Here is a 16,622-nt window from a genome sequence, read left to right as displayed (position 1 = left end):
GTGTGTGTGTGTGTGTGTGTGTGTGTGTGTGTGTGTGTGTGTGTGTGTGTGTGTGTGTGTAAGAGAGAGAGAGAGAGAGAGACAGAGAAAATTAATAAATGAACAAAATTAAAATATACAAATAGTATCATGAACACATTTTTTTAAATGTGTTCCGTAATGTCACATATACTAATTATTATACAGGTATAAAAACGTGTAAAAATAACACATGTAGAAGAACTATATAGTAAAACACGTAGATACATTTCAGCTATTGCATACAGATGTATGATAGGCTATCCACACACACAAACTCACTAATCTCTATTAATTAATAACTTCCAAATATACGTGGTAGTTCGTAAAATGATAAAAGACTTGCTTGTGTCAGTTTGTCTTAATGTGAACAAGAGCACAAAGTCAATTATATTTACCGTTACATTCTGCACCGTATCCCGCGCACTCACACACTCATTCGTTGATCTTGTTTAATTAACTCATAGTTTTACTCATAGTTATTCGCGATTAAGTAGAGAAATATTTTGTCCAGTTCGATCTAATCTTACCCTGTACATATATTAAATGAAACATCTTTAGACGAAGTAATAAATGATTACGGACTTAAAATTATTAACTACAGATGTATATGGCGATGAACCTGAACCTATCGTGGGTGGAAATATGGCTTCACAAGGACAATTTCCACATCAAGTCTCCCTTCAGGAAAACGGCTACCATAATTGCGGGGGATCTATTATTAGCGACAGACATATCGTTACTGCTGCTCATTGCATATCTCAAAATAGTGCGAGAACCATGGTACGTAAGTAACAGTAGCTAGTAAGAATAATTCGTTCGATTTATTGGTTTTTTCTTACATACAAATTATAAGTGTGGCATAGAAAAATTAGATATGTGGTAGCTCTTATTTTTAGCATTTTGTATCGACATTTTGTAATTAACTGTGCTACTTGTATTTATTTCAACAAAAATATTTGTTACGCAGACAGTTGTGACTGGAACAAATAATCTACAAAATGGTGGTCAAGTACATCGAGTCAAGTGTATTCAAGTGCATGAAGGATATATCCCGAATATCTTTGCGAACGATATCGCTTTGATCACTGTAAGCATAATTCTCAGTTCTCCTGAAATGCGTACAGGGATGTGATGCTTGTAGAACAATTTGGAACACTTTTTTTTCTTCTAGTTGGCACAACCGATGACCTTCCACGGTCTACAAAGGCCAATTTCTCTAGCGAGTGCAGATTATGCCACTGGCCAAACTCATTGTATGATAAGCGGATGGGGAAGGCTCGGCGCAAATGCAAATATGCCGACAATGCTTCAGTACGTCGATACGATGGCGCTGACCCGTAACGATTGTGTAAGAGCGCATCCACGCACTACTGCTAAACAGATATGTACCTTTAACAGCTATGGAAAAGGTGCCTGCATGGTGAGTATCTTACCTTATCTTATGCATAACACATCTAAAAGTGACTTTTTATACAAATATACGTACACGTATCCTCATCGAGAATAAGAAACGAGTTGAAACAATCACTAATTAAAAATGTATAATTTCTTAGGGTGACAGCGGCGGTCCTCTCATTTGTAATGGTCAACTTGTTGGTGTCGTGTCCTTTGGCAGACCCTGTGCTGTGGGTGTACCCGACGTATTTACTAATGTTGCCTATTATAGAGATTGGATTCAGCAACGTCAACAGATGTGCTGATTATTCGAATAATCACAGTCGACCGGAGATCTATATTTCAGACATTATCTAGAATTTTTAGTTGCAGCGTGTGAAACGCGTTGCTAACGTTATTAATATGTAGAAATAGAAATCATATAGAAGCATAAAGTAAACAATAAAAAAATATTATTTGAAATAAATTTTGTACTTATTGCTCTTCCCGCCACAAAAACTTTTTTTATGAGACTGATAATTAAAATAGAGCTGTGTACAGAAAAAAATTATAATAAAAATTGCAACAAACTTTTGGAACTATATGGAGAATGACTGTTATATATTTACTTAAAAGTATTATGCAGAGATATATATTGTAGAGACGTCTTATTACAAAATTGTCGTAACTACTTAAATGTTTTTGTTATTGTTAAAATAGTCCAAATATTATCACGGTAATGATAAAATATTATAATTTATGTGTAATTACATTTATTGTCATATCAGAAAGAGAATTTTATAATTTTTGAATAGTGGCATTTATCATTTGTGGAGTACTATGTTGTGATACGTATATAACAATAAGCCTAAACATTATAAATATAAATTTTACGATATGGTGAATTAGAGACTACCAGTATTATTCTTTTATACTTATTTATAATATTATAATATTATTAATAAATTTATAATATTATAATATTATTAATAAATTTATAATATTATAATATTATTAATAAATTTATAAATTTATAATATTGTATGACTTCATTTAAAATATATACGTCCAACATTACAATACTCGTATGGTAATATTTCCATTAGTAGTTTAGATTCCATTAGTAGTTTTATAGAAATTTTACGTCATTTGTCACTTGTTCTCTTATTTCACAACTGTCTTGCTCTTTCTCGAAGTCGAGTTTTAGCTACCACGTTATATAAATAGCACGTGCAACAAATCTAGAAAATTAATTAAATAATTGCCTCTGAAATTAAACTAAAATAATAATATGCACATGTAAATCCTTAACATAAAAAATCTTTCGTTTTTGTCTATTAAAACGTAGAACGTTTTCGCAACTCAAAGTTCTGTTAGATGATATTGCGAAAGATGAACGGACTCATATGTGCCGCACTTTAATGACCATTTATTGCTTGTAGATTTTTAGTTATTAATTAAAGAACATTAGTATATTGTCGCAAGCGACCATCCAATAATTTTTTTTGAATTAATAATTAAAGAAGCAGAATCATAATAATGGTATCCAAAAAACGGTATAGGACTTTTATGTTTCAGTTTCTACTTTTTTTTCAGTTTCGGAACTTGTTCCAGGACAGCTAGTACATAGTACACAGTACACGCAATCCGATTCCAGAAAATGATTAAATAATTATCCTTTTCTAAGCGACACATGTGTAGATCCAAACTTTTAAAAAGCGTGAATGATACCTGTAATGGTAAGTTCTATTACAATTTCGTTGAAGAGAGCGTCACATGTTTGTCACTCGTCCTCGGAAATTCTACAATTCGAGATTAGGGATTTTCACAACTTTGTTGATAATTGAGATTCAGAGAAGATAAACGCGCTAAAATCACATACAACGTGCTGTTTTTAACAGTTTATTGCTTAGACACAAGATTGTTTAAGGGATCGAAAGGTCAATTCCGTAATTGCCTGACCGACGGGCCGCTCTCCGAACTCAGACATCCCAACAACTTCCTTTTACCAATTTGCAACGTACAGACTTCAGCCTACAAGGCTTTTTATGTTCGAACAACGAATGCTCGAAATTTTACTATCGATAGTTGCCATATGTCGACAATTTTACTCTGAATCAGTAGTTACCCCAGCAAAAAAAAAACAGTAACGAACGAGCTATCGCTTAAATCCTCCTATAGAAGGGCTTGCAGAGATCATGGAAATCCTTCGGAATTGTACTTGTAGGCTTCGATATGTTGTGGAATTGATTGAAGGCAACATCAGTAGGTCGTGTTCCTGTCTTTCCATGGTTTTCCTGTTCCATCGCAGTAACCCAGACGTTTTACTCCAGCGGCAAGAAACAACATTTTTCAACAATTATGTTATAATTAACTTATAATAAAGTATATTTTTTTAGAAGCATTACACACGCAACACACACACATACTTAATGGGTTCAAAAATGATATTTTATATATGTGACAGTGGTAAATATGAATTTGATTTGTTCTTATATATAAGTTTATAAATCTCTACATATTATCGAACAGAAGTAAGCAAAGAATGAGCATATTAAATTTATGATGATATTATATTCTCTTTTAGACATCATGTGTGAAAGTCAGCCTATAATAGAGTGTCATACACATTTTAATCTAACATTAATATTAACATAGATAATAGGACAGAAATAACTTTATATTTTATGCATAAAATATAATTTTATTAATTAATGTGCTATTTTCATTCTCTTTTTCGACAAAATAAAATAATTTGTGCAAATAAATGTTAAACTACTCCACATTTAATGTAGAATTAAAGTAGATATGTATAACTATATATGATTCAGCTAACAACAGAAAAGAAGTATCTGATAAATAATGGGATTACAGATGTGTCCTTCACTCCACCACCGTCACTGCACCAAACAAATCTAAGGTCTGCAATCGTTACTAACAACTCAATAGATAAAGTAAATAATGTGAGTTCAGTATAATACGGTGGTAAATAGAGCCAGCTGTTATACAAGGTTAAGCATAGATATTGGGTATAAAAAAGAACGCTGAGTAGTCTACGTATCTAGTTTCCAATTTGTTCTGGATCTGGCTACCGAATTACGACCATCGAGATGACAAAGTTAACAATTCTGCTGGTTGTCAGCATTATCGCTAGTAAGTAACCAAAATTCAATAATAAAAAGTTAAAAACTTATATTCAAGTAATGCATAATTAGCGCATACTAATGTTACTTACTATACGAAATACTAAATGAGAGTGTGAGGGAAAGGAAACATTAATAAATGAAAGAAATTAAAATATGTAAATAATATGACGTATACATTTTTTAAAATATTTGTTTATGTTACATGCATTAATTATTATATATGTGTAAAAATGTGTAAAAATGACACATATAGAAGAATTATATAGCAAAATACGTAGATATCTTTCAGCTATTACATACAGGTGACTGATACAAGGCTACCAAAATTCACTAATCTCTATTAATTATTAACTTAAAAATCTATATGGTTATTCGTAAAATAGTAAAGAATTTTTTGTGTCAGTTTGTCTTAATATGTTCAAGAGCACAACACAAATCGTACTTACCGTCAGATTCTGCAATGTATCCCGCGCATTCACACACTCATTCGACCTCCTTTAATTAATAATTCAAAGTTTTACGTGGTTGTTCACAACTAACAAGTAACACTACCCAAGTACTACACGCCGATCTTCTTGAAACTTTGCACACATGTAGTATACCGAAAAACATTAGACACGTATTTTTTTATTTTGGCTAACAAAGCATTTTAAGGTTAGAAAACGCATTCGAAAATTTAACACTCTATAACACAATGATAACTAACACTACTCCTGAACGTCATTCTTTTACATATTTTCATCCGCCCCCTCTAAATTGATATAACTGATGCCAAAATCGTAATCATGGTTCTAAAAAACTTCTTCGAAACTGACTTTGAATAAAGTCTTTGAAGTGTCTGCGATTTCGGTCCGCCATTTTGAATCTCGCAAAACTAATGTCAAAATCATAATTAGCGACTTCAGAAACATTCAGACAATGAAATTATAATAGAGTAATGTCGTAAAAGCTATAAAAGAATGACGCTCAAGAGTAGTTATTATCATGGTGCTATAGAGTGTTAAATTTTCGAAAGCGTTTTCTAACCTTAAAATGCCTTGTTAGCCAAAATAAAAAATACGTGTCTACTGTTTTTCGATGTACTACATATGTGCAAAGTTTCAAGAAGATCGGCGTGTGGCACTTGGGTAGTGTTACTTGTAAGTAGAGAAATATGTTGTGTAATTTGATCTAATCTTACTCTGTATATTAAGTGAACATCTTTAAGCGAAGTAATAAATAATTGCGAACTTAAAATTATTAACTACAGAGGTATACGGTGATGAACCTGAACCTATCGTGGGTGGCAACGTGGCATCGCCTGGACAATTTAAACATCAAATCTCCCTTCGGCAAGATGGCAACCATATTTGCGGAGGAACTATTATTAGCGACAGACATATTGTCACTGCTGCTCATTGTATACCGTCTGCAAAACAATGGAAATCCTTGGTACGTAAATAATAGTAGTCAGTGATAACGATTTGTTCGATTATTGATTTTTTTTTTGCATATTATAAATATGGCATAGAAAAGCTAGAGACGCGATAGTATTTATTCTCAGCGCTTTCTATCGTCATTTTGTCAATTGACTGTGCTACTGCTATTTAATTCAACAAAAATATTTGTTACGCAGACCATTCGAACCGGAACAAACAATGTAAAAAGTGGTGGTCAAATACACCAAATTAAGTGCATTCAAGTGCATTCAGGATTCAACATGAATACCCTTAAGGATGATATCGCTGTGATCGCTGTAAGCATAATTCTCAGTTTTCCTGTAGGGCGTATGGGAATATGATGCTTGTGCAACAATTTAAAACGCTTTTTTTTTTCGTAGGTAACAAAACCGATGAGCTTCAACAATTATCAAGCTCCAATTCCTCTGGCGAGTATGGATTATGCCAATGGCCAAAATCGTGCTATAGTAAGTGGATGGGGACAGCTCGGTAAAAATCAAGGCATGCCAACGATGCTTCAATATGTCAATGTGAGGATGCTGAGCGCTAATGAGTGCCGAAAGGCGCATTCAGACACTAATTATAAACAGATATGTACTTTTAACAGCTATGGGAAAGGTTCCTGCATGGTGAGTGTCTTATGTATATTATATCTGAAAGTGACTTTTTAGATACGTAAGCGTATCCTCATTGGGAATAAGAAACGAATTGATAGAATCACTAACTAAAAATATACAATTTCTTAGGGTGACAGCGGCGGTCCTCTTATTTCCAATGATCAATTTGTTGGTGTTGTGTCCTGGGGCATTCCTTGTGCTGTGGGTCAACCTGATGTATTCACTAGTGTCTACTATTATCGGGACTGGATTAAACAATGCCAACAGAAGTGCTGATTATTCGAATAATCATAGTCGACAGACAATCTATATTTCAAACATTGTACAGAATTTTCAGTTACAGCATGTAAATCGCGTTGCTAACGTCATATTAATAAGTTCTATAGAAATTATATGAAGACATAAAGTAAACAATAAAAATATTATTCTAAATAAATTTTGTACGTATTTCTCTTTCCAACATAAAATATTTTATGAAATCGATAACTAATTTAAAGCTATGTACGGGGAAAATTGTTATAATAAAAATGACAACCAAATTTCTGAACTCGTATGGAAAGTATGATTAAAATTATTATCTACTTGAAAAGTAGATAATAATAATAATCTTATTATTTACTTGAAAATATTATGCACTCTAGACATCTTATTACAAAATTGTTGTAATTATTTAAGTGCTCTCTTCATTGTTAAAATAGCTTAAATATTACCAAAATAAAGAAGAAATATTATAATTTGTGTGCAATTATATTTATTATAATTTTACATCAAAATATTTATCATATTTTTACAAAAAACAATTTTGTAATTTTTGTGCAATTATATTTATTGGTGCAATTATATTTATTGGTGATATGAGTAGTATGTTATGATATAATGCATTGAGGATTATGCAAGTATTATTATTTATTCTTATAATTTTCAAAATTGTATGACTTTATTTAAAATACACACGTCAAATATTACAATACTTGTATGGTAATGTTCATAGATTCGAAACTTCACGTCGTTTATTGCTGGTTCCCTTATTTCACAATTGTTTTTGATGCTTCTTTCTCGAAGTTTTAACTGTTGCGTTAAATATAAATAGCACGCACAATAAATCTAAAAAATTAATTAAATAATTTCCTCTGAAATCGAACTCAAATAGTAATACAGAAGTGTAAATTCCTAACACAAGGAATCTTTCGTCTTTTCTTCTATTAGAATGTTTTTGTGACTTTATGGACAAGCATTGTAAAAGATGAACGGATTCATGTGCATCGCGCTGTCTTTAATGACCATTTATTGTTTACAAGCAATATGTTCAAAGAGTCTAGCTGTCAATCCTGCAATTGTCTGGAACGCTGTCGAAACTCAAACACTATTACGGAGAAAACTAAAGATGTCACTTGCCTAAATATAGTTACCACAACAAAATATTTTTATCATTCTTCGCCCGTGCATACAAGACGAATCTAGTAAGCGTAGCATTCTGATAATGGATAAAAACGTGCCTATAAGAACTGTATATATGGACGTATAGCAACATCCGGGAACTTCTACTATATCTGAGTAAATTTGAAATCATATAAAGTTGTTCTCTAAATATAGAACATGTAAATTTAATAATTACAGCAGTTTTCTCCGTGTACAATGACTTCCTTTTACAAGCTTCCAACGTACAGGATGCAGTTTACATGTTCTCGGCACATATGATAGATGTTCAAGATTTAAAACGTGAGCAGAAACGTGGGTGGCTGGGAACAGTTTGTATAATATATCAATTCTTTCTTAAAGTATTTAGATTTCATGTTTACGGGGATAATCTTATTATAGTAACAAACATTTTCTCACTGCTGCTCATCGTGTTAAGGATGAAAATGAATATATTATTTAGTGTATGTGCAGAACATTTGCTACAATTCCCCGGATTAATGATTTTTCTCGCATAAACGCAAAAAAAATTGGTCGTATCAATTCAATATCTGCTGAGATATACGAACGAATGAGAATTCTGGTTGAAGTTATTAGAATTCTGTTCAAGTTAACAAGATTTCTGGTGAACCAGACAAAGTTTCTAGGTAATCAGAACTATTACTATGATCACTGTAAGCTTAACTTCAGTTCTACTTAAGTGTATACAAAGATATAATGCGTGCACAAAAATCTGAAATATATTTTCTTCTAGTTAGAAACGGCAATCACGAAAAATACATGCCATACACATTTTAATCTAACATTAATATTACCATAGATAATAGAAAAATAACTTTATATTTTATGCATAAAATATAATTTTATTAATTAATGTGCATTTTTCATTTTCTTCTTCGACAAAATGAAATAATTTGTGCGAATAAATGTTAAAATTCTCCACATTTAATGTAGAATTAAAATAGATATGTATGACTATATGACATTTCAGCTATCGACAAGAAAGAAATATATGATAAATTATGAGATTATAAATGTGTTTTCCGTCCATCCACTGATCATATATTGGGTCCAATATAAGGTCCATCAACGTTATTAACAACTCAATAGATAAAGTAATTAATCTGTATACAGTGTAATATGGGAGTAAATAATGGCAGCTGTTACACAAGGTCAAGATTACACAAGCACAAGGAAATAAAAAGGAACGCTGAGTGATCTCTGTATCCAGTTTGCAAGTTGTGGACGTGGTAACCGTATTACGACAATTGAAATAATGAAGTTAGCAATTTTGCTGGTTGTCGGCGTTATCGCCAGTAAGTAACAAAAACTTGATAATAAAAAAATCAAAAACTTACATCCAAGCAATGTATAATTAGCGTATGCCAATATTGCTTATTGTACAAAATAGTAAATTAGAGAGTATGGAGGAAAAGAATCAATAAAAGAAAGAAATTATAATATACAAATAGTATCATATGAACACATTTTTCAAAAATATTTTTCTGTAGTGTTACATGAATTAATTATTATATGTGTGAAAAAATGTGGAAAAATATGGAAGGATTATATAATAGAATACGTAGATATGTTTCAGCTGTTACAGGTGTGTGACATAAGGCTGGCCAAATTCACTAATTTCTTTTAATTAATAACTTAACAATCTACGTGGCTGTTCGCAAAATGATAAAGGACTTTCTTGTGTCAATTTGTCTTAATGTGTACAAGAGCATAACACAAATTATATTTATCGTCACATTCTGCATCGTATCCCGCGCACTCACACACTCAGCCATCGATCTTCTTTACTTAAAAACTCATAGTGTTATATAGTTATTCGCAACTAACTAGATAAACTTTTTGTCTAGTTTGATTTAATCTTACTCCGTACACTAAGTAAAACCTCTTTAGACGAAATAATAAATAATTAACGGACGAAATAATAAATAATAAACGGACTTAAAATTATTAATTACAGAGGTATACGGCGATGAACCTGAACCTATCGTGGGTGGTTACGTGGCATCGCCTGGACAATTTCCATATCAAGTCTCCATTCGGGAAGCTGACTATCATATTTGCGGAGGAAGTATTATTGACAAGAGACATGTCCTCACTGCTGCTCATTGCATATCGTCCCCAAATATCGCGCGATACTTGGTACGTAAATAGAAGTAGGTAGTAAAAACAATTCGTCAGATTATTGGTGTTTTTGCTTACATACATATTATAAATATAGCATATAAAAAATAAAGGCGATAATTTTTATTTTTAGCGCCTTTTATCGTCATTTTCTAATTTACTGTGCTACTTCCATTTAATTCAACAAACATATTCGTTACGCAGACTATTCTAGCCGGAACAATCAATGTAGATGGTAGTGGTGGTAAAGTATACCAAGTCCAGAGCATTCAAGTGCACCCACAGTACGACCCATGGAATCAAAATGCGAACGATATCGCTGTGCTCCGTGTAAGTATAGTTCTCAGTTCTCTTAAAGTACGTATGGAAATATGACGTGTACACGACAATCTGGAATACTTTTTTCTTCTAGATGGTTACACCGTTTCAAATCGACGATCTACAAAGTCCAATTTCTCTAGCAAGTGAAGATTATGCCAATAGCCAAGCTCTTTGTACAGTAAGCGGATGGGGACAGCTCGGCGCAAATGCACCTGCGCCGTCACTGCTTCAGTATGTCGACATGACCGCGCTAAGCCATAGTAATTGCCGAAAAGCGCATCCAGGCGTTACTTTTAAACAGATGTGTACCTTTAACAGCTATGGAAAAGGTGCATGCATGGTGAGTGTCTTACTTTATCTTTTGCATAATGCATCTAAAAGTGACTTTTTATAAGTATGCGTATCCTTATTGGAAATAAGAAACGAGTGTAAAAATCACTAATTAAAAATATACAATTTCTTAGGGTGACAGCGGTGGTCCTCTCGTTTGCAACGGTAAACTTGCTGGTGTTGTCTCTTGGGGCAAACCTTGTGCTGTGGGTCAACCTGACGTATTCACTAATGTTGTCCATTATCAGGACTGGATTAATCAATGTCTACGCTCGTACTGATCATTTGAATAATCGCAGTCGACCGACGATCTACATTTCAGACATGATTCAGAATTTTCAGTTACAGCATGTGAAACGCATTGCTAACACTATTAATATATAGAAATTGAAATGATATGTAAGCATAAAGAAAAGAATAAAAAAATATTATTCCAAATATATAAATTTTATACATATTTCTCTTCCCGACATAAATTTTTTTTATGAGACCAATAATTAATCTAAATCTGTATACGAAAAAAAATTGTTGTAATAAAAATTACAACAAAAGTTTTGAAACCATATGAAAATATAATTGATGTTATTATATATTTACTTAAAAATATTATGCATTCTAGATATTCCATTTCAAAACTTATGTAGTTCCTCTTGAGTGCTTTTTCATTGTTAAAATAGGTCAAATATTATCATAATAAAAAAAATATTATAATTTTTACATTTATTATATTTGCACATCAAAAAGAAAATTTTGTAATTTTTGTGTAATTGTATTTATTGTTGGTATGAGTAGTATATTGTGTTACGTATATAACATAAAGTTAAAATAATACAAATATAAATTTTATGGTGTAGTGCATTGGAAATTACGAGTATTATTTTTCATCCGTAGAATTTTCAATATTTTATGACTTCATTTAAAATATACACGTCAAATATTACAATGCTTATATGGTAATATTCATAAATTCGAAATTTTACATCGTTTATCGCTAGTTTTCTTATTTCACTTTTTTCATATTTTAATACTTCTTTTTTGAAGTCGAGTTACATAAATAGAACGCACAATAAATCTAAAAAAATAATTAAATAAATTCATCTGAAATCGTGCTAAAATAATAATACGCATGTGTGAATTCCTAATACAAGGAATCTTTCGTCCTTTTGTTCATTGAAATGTAGAATATTCCCGCGACTCAAAGTTCTGTAGACGATAGACGAGCATCTTTTCGATAGACGAGCATCGCAAAAGATGGACGAACTGATATGCACCGCACTGTTTTTAATGACAGCTTATTGGTTGTAATAATGTTCAAAGGGTCTAGCCGTACTGGATGGTTCGCTCTCAGAAGTCAAACACTATCATGGAAAAAATTAAAAATGTCACTTACCTAAATATATTTGCCACAACAAAATATTTTTATTATTCCTCGCACGTGCATACAAGAAGACTCTAGAAAGCGTAGCATTCTGATAGTCGATAAAAATGTGCCTATAAGAATTGTATATATGGATGTATAGCAACATCAACTTCTAATGTCATATCTGAGTAAATTTAAAATCATATAAAGTTGTTCTCTAAATTCTCTAAACATATAAATTTAACAACCACGGCAGTGATTGAATAAATAATACAATTGCACAAAAATTACACAATTTCCTTTTATAAAAATATAATAAATATTTTTATGTAAAAATATAATGAATATAATTGCACACAAATTATAATATTTCTTCTTTATTTTAATAATATTTGAATTATTTTAACAATGACAAAAGCAGTCAAGTAATTATGACAATTTTGTAATAAGATGTCCAGAGTGCATGATTTTTCGAAGTAAATATATAACAATTTTAATCATATTTTCCATATGGGTTCAAAATTTTGGGTGTAATTTTTATCATAACAACTTTCCTCGTACATAGTTTTAGATTAGTTTTCAACGACTTCCTTTTACTAGCTTCCAACGTATAGAATGCAACTTATATGCTCTATGCACACATATGATGAATGTTCACGATTTTGCAGACAGAAACGTGGATGGCAACGACGTCGGGAACGGTCAGTTTGTATAATGTATCAAGTCTTTCTTCAAGTATTTAGATTTGATGTTTACGAGAATAGCCTTATTATAGTAACAAACATTTTCTCACTGCTGCTCATCGTGTTAAGGATAAAAATGGATATATTACGGGCAGAACAGTTGCTACAATTCCCCGAATTAATAATTTTTCTTGTACACACGCAAAAAAATTTGTCGTATCAATTCAATATCTATTGAGATGTATGAACGAATAAGAATTCTGGTTGAAGTTATCAGAATTCTGCCTAAATTAACAAGATTTCTGGTGAACCAGACAAAGTCTATAGATAATCAGAATTATTACTGTGATCACTGTAAGTTTAATTTCAGTTCTACTTAAGTGTATAGAATTAAAGTGTATAGAATTAAAGATATAATGCATGCGCGACAATCTGAAATACATTTTCTTCTAGTTGGAAACGACAATCACGAAAAATACATGCCATACACATTTTAAACATTAATATTACCATAGATAATAGAAAAATAGCTTTATATTTTATGCATAAAATATAATTCCATTAATTAATATACATTTTTCACTCTCTTTTTCGACAAAATGAAATAACTTGTGTGAATAAATGTTAAAATTTTCCACATTTAATGTAGAATTAAAATAGATATGTATGACGATATGACATTTCAGCTATCGATAGGAAAGAAATATATGATAAATTATGAAATTACAAATGTGCTCTTCTCTTGACCGTCGATCCACTGAACAAATATAAGGTCGACCAACGTCATTAATAACTCAATAGATAAAGTAATTAATGAGTGTACAGAGTAATACGGGGGTAAATAGTGGCAGCTGTTACACAAGGTCAAGATTATACAAGCACAAGGATATAAAAAGGAACGTGAGAAGTCTACGTAGTAGTTCTCGAGTTTGCAAGTTGTGGACGTGGAATTACGACTATCGAAATAATGAAATTAACAATTTTACTGGTTGTCGGCGTTATCGCCAGTAAGTAACGAAAACTCGATAATAAAAAATCAAAAACTTACATCCAAGCAATGCATAATTAGCGTATGTTAATATTGCTTCTTGTACGAAATAGTAAATCAGAGAGTATGAGAGAAAAAGAATTAATAAGTGAAAGAAGTTAAAATATACAAATAGTATCATGAATACATTTTTTTTAAATATTTTCCTGTAGTGTTACAAGTATTAATTATTATATATGTGTAAAAATGTGGATAAATAACATGTAGAAGAATTATATAGCAGAATACGTAGATACGTTTGAGCTATTACATACAAGTGTCTGACATAAGGTTGGCCAAATTCACTAATCTCTTTTAATTAATAACTTAACAATCTACGTGGCTTCGTAAAATGACAATGGACTTTCTTGTGACAATTTGTCCTAATGTGTACAAGAGCACAACACAAATTATACTATATATCGTCACATTCTGCATCATATCCCGCGAACTCATATACTCGTCGTTGATCTTCTTTAATTAATAACTCATAGTTTTATGTGGTTGTTTGCAAATAACTAGAGAAATTTTTTGTATAGTTTGATCTAACTTTATCCTGTACACTAAGTGAAACCTTTCTAGGCGAAATAATAAATAATTACGCACTTAAAATTATTAACTACAGAGGCATACGGCGATGAACCTGAACCTATCGTGGGTGGCAACACGGCAACGCGTGGACAATTTCCACATCAAATCTCCATTCGGCAAAATGGCAACCATATTTGCGGAGGAAGTATTATTGGCGATAAATATATCCTCACTGCTGCTCATTGCATATCGTCTCCAAGTATCGCGCGACAATTGGTACGTAGATAAAAGTAGCTAGTAAGAAAAATTTGTCCGATTATTGGTGTTTTTGCTTACATACATATTATAAATATAGCTTATAAAAATTAGAGACGCGATAGTTTTTATTTTTAGCGCCTTTTATCGCCGTTTCATAATTTACTGTGTTATTTTTATTTAATTCAACAAAAATATTCGTTACGCAGACCGTTCTAACCGGAACAAACGACGTACGCGGTGGAGGTGGTAAAGTATACCAAGTCCAGAGCATTAAAGTGCACCCACAATACGATGCGTGGAAGGCACATGCGAACGATATCGCTATACTGACTGTAAGCATAATTTTCAGTTCTCTTAAAGTACGTATGGAAATATAATGTGTACACGACAATCTGGAATATTTTTTTCTCCTAGTTGGTTATACCGATGCACTTCGACAATCTACAACGTCCAATTTCTCTAGCGAGTAAAGATAATGCTGATGGCAAAACTCGTTGTATAGTAAGCGGATGGGGAATGCTCGGCGCAAATGCAGGTATGCCGGCAATGCTTCAATATGTCGAGGTGACCGCGCTAAGCCCTAGTACATGCCAAAAAGAGCATCCAGGCACTACTTTTAAACAGATATGTACCTATGACAGCTATGGAAAAGGTGCATGCATGGTGAGTGTCTTACTTTATCTTATGCATAATGCATCTAAAAATAACTTTTTATACGAATGCGTATCCTCATTGGGAATACGAGTTGTAAGAATTACTAATTAAAAATATACAATTTCTTAGGGTGACAGCGGCGGTCCTCTCATTTGCAACGGTCAACTTGTTGGTATCGTCTCCTGGGGCATTCCCTGTGCTAAAGGTGAACCTGATGTATTCACTAGTGTTTACCATTATCTGGATTGGATTAGACAAAATCTATACTAGTACTGATCATTTCAATAATCGCAGTCGACCGGTGATCTACATTTCTGACATGATCCAGAATTTTCAGTTACAGCGTGTAAAATGCGTTGCTAACGTTATTAATATGTAGAAATAAAAATAATATGCAAGCATAAAGAAAAGAATAAAAAAATGTTATTTCAAATATATAAATTTTGTACATATTTCTCTTTCCGACATAAATTTTTTTATGAGACCAATAATTAATCTAAAGCTGTATACAAAGAAAATTGTTGTAATAAAAATTACAACAAAATTTCTGAAACTATATTTAAAGTATGACTGAAATTATTATATATTTACTTAAAAATATTATACTTTCTAGACACCTCATTACAAAATTGTCGTAATTACTGGAGAGCTTTTGTCATTGCTAAAATAGTCCAAATATTGTCGAAATAAAGAAGAAATATTATAATATGTGTGCAATTACATTTATTATATTTTCATGTCAGAAAGAAATTTTGTAATTTCGTCGTGGATTTGATTGACGGTAACATCGGCTGATTGTGTTCCTATCTTTCCGCGGTTTTCCTATTTCGTCGCAATAGCCAAGCCGTTTTACTCCATCAGCAAGAAAAAACATTTTCCAACAATTATGTTATAATTAACTTGGATAATTATTGATTATAACGGACTCAACTGCGTGACCTCGACCTTGATATGTTATAGAAGTCACCCTTGTGAGTAACCTTCTGAAGGTTTTAGCCGTCGCTCATTGTTTATTAAAAAGTTATGAACAAAAGAAGTTGCATAAAATGAGTGTAATTTTTAGGCACCGTATATACAAAGACATCAAATTTACAGGCTAGGAATATGTCTATCACTGCCCTAAGTAACATTCAAAAGATTTTAACTGGCGCTCATTGTTTGTTAAAAAGTTATTCACAAAAAAAGATACATTAATATCAACACAGAGTATATTAAGTGTAGTATGTAAACGATGTCTGTCCCTAGCCGTGTAACTGGGGGGGCTACGCCCTTCAAATCTCCCGTACCGCGGCGGGGGGGGGGG

The 16,622-nt window shown here is 32.1% G+C and overlaps 4 protein-coding genes across 4 annotated transcripts in view; all 4 read left to right on the top strand.

The window, feature by feature from the left end:
• Positions 1 to 1,874, top strand: part of LOC116844165 (chymotrypsin-1-like) — a 2,214-nt gene extending 340 nt beyond the window's left edge. The window contains exons 2-5 of the mRNA XM_032815359.1: positions 623 to 801; positions 989 to 1,108; positions 1,193 to 1,441; positions 1,575 to 1,874. Coding sequence (XP_032671250.1) covers positions 623 to 801; positions 989 to 1,108; positions 1,193 to 1,441; positions 1,575 to 1,721 — 695 coding nt within the window. The 3' untranslated portion in view covers positions 1,722 to 1,874. The remainder of the gene's footprint in view (positions 1 to 622; positions 802 to 988; positions 1,109 to 1,192; positions 1,442 to 1,574) is intronic.
• Positions 1 to 11,244, top strand: part of LOC116844091 (serine protease 53-like) — a 17,062-nt gene extending 5,818 nt beyond the window's left edge. Inside the window, exons 6-17 of the mRNA XM_032815216.1 lie at positions 623 to 805; positions 989 to 1,108; positions 1,193 to 1,441; positions 1,575 to 1,661; positions 6,157 to 6,276; positions 6,361 to 6,609; positions 6,727 to 6,813; positions 9,245 to 9,329; positions 9,992 to 10,173; positions 10,360 to 10,485; positions 10,568 to 10,816; positions 10,941 to 11,244. Of these exons, the coding sequence (XP_032671107.1) occupies positions 623 to 805; positions 989 to 1,108; positions 1,193 to 1,441; positions 1,575 to 1,661; positions 6,157 to 6,276; positions 6,361 to 6,609; positions 6,727 to 6,813; positions 9,245 to 9,329; positions 9,992 to 10,173; positions 10,360 to 10,485; positions 10,568 to 10,816; positions 10,941 to 11,087 (1,884 nt within the window). The 3' untranslated portion in view covers positions 11,088 to 11,244. The remainder of the gene's footprint in view (positions 1 to 622; positions 806 to 988; positions 1,109 to 1,192; positions 1,442 to 1,574; positions 1,662 to 6,156; positions 6,277 to 6,360; positions 6,610 to 6,726; positions 6,814 to 9,244; positions 9,330 to 9,991; positions 10,174 to 10,359; positions 10,486 to 10,567; positions 10,817 to 10,940) is intronic.
• Positions 4,413 to 7,033, top strand: LOC116844161 (chymotrypsin-1-like). Its single transcript, XM_032815356.1, has 5 exons — positions 4,413 to 4,548; positions 5,791 to 5,972; positions 6,157 to 6,276; positions 6,361 to 6,609; positions 6,727 to 7,033. The coding sequence occupies exons 1-5, from the start codon at positions 4,506 to 4,508 to the stop codon at positions 6,871 to 6,873; spliced, it is 741 nt and encodes a 246-aa protein (XP_032671247.1). The 5' UTR covers positions 4,413 to 4,505; the 3' UTR covers positions 6,874 to 7,033.
• A 2,451-nt stretch (positions 11,245 to 13,695) lies between the features above and the next one.
• Positions 13,696 to 16,622, top strand: part of LOC116844090 (transmembrane protease serine 9-like) — a 13,320-nt gene continuing 10,393 nt past the window's right edge. The window contains exons 1-5 of the mRNA XM_032815215.1: positions 13,696 to 13,856; positions 14,502 to 14,683; positions 14,872 to 14,997; positions 15,080 to 15,328; positions 15,449 to 15,535. Of these exons, the coding sequence (XP_032671106.1) occupies positions 13,817 to 13,856; positions 14,502 to 14,683; positions 14,872 to 14,997; positions 15,080 to 15,328; positions 15,449 to 15,535 (684 nt within the window). The 5' untranslated portion in view covers positions 13,696 to 13,816. The remainder of the gene's footprint in view (positions 13,857 to 14,501; positions 14,684 to 14,871; positions 14,998 to 15,079; positions 15,329 to 15,448; positions 15,536 to 16,622) is intronic.

This window comes from Odontomachus brunneus, unplaced genomic scaffold (assembly GCF_010583005.1).
Source record: "Odontomachus brunneus isolate Ranch 3 - 2012 unplaced genomic scaffold, Obru_v1 Obru_scaffold_039, whole genome shotgun sequence".
NCBI lineage: Eukaryota > Metazoa > Arthropoda > Insecta > Hymenoptera > Formicidae > Odontomachus > Odontomachus brunneus.
This window is presented reverse-complemented; position numbering and strand designations above follow the sequence as displayed.

Coding starts and splice junctions, on each gene's coding strand:
- LOC116844161 (XM_032815356.1), top strand. CDS start 4,506: ATGACAAAGTTAACAATTCTGCTGGTTGTCAGCATTATCGCTA. Junction 4,549..5,790: donor GGTTGTCAGCATTATCGCTA/GTAAGTAACCAA, acceptor TATTAACTACAG/AGGTATACGGTGATGAACCT. Junction 5,973..6,156: donor CAAAACAATGGAAATCCTTG/GTACGTAAATAA, acceptor TTTGTTACGCAG/ACCATTCGAACCGGAACAAA.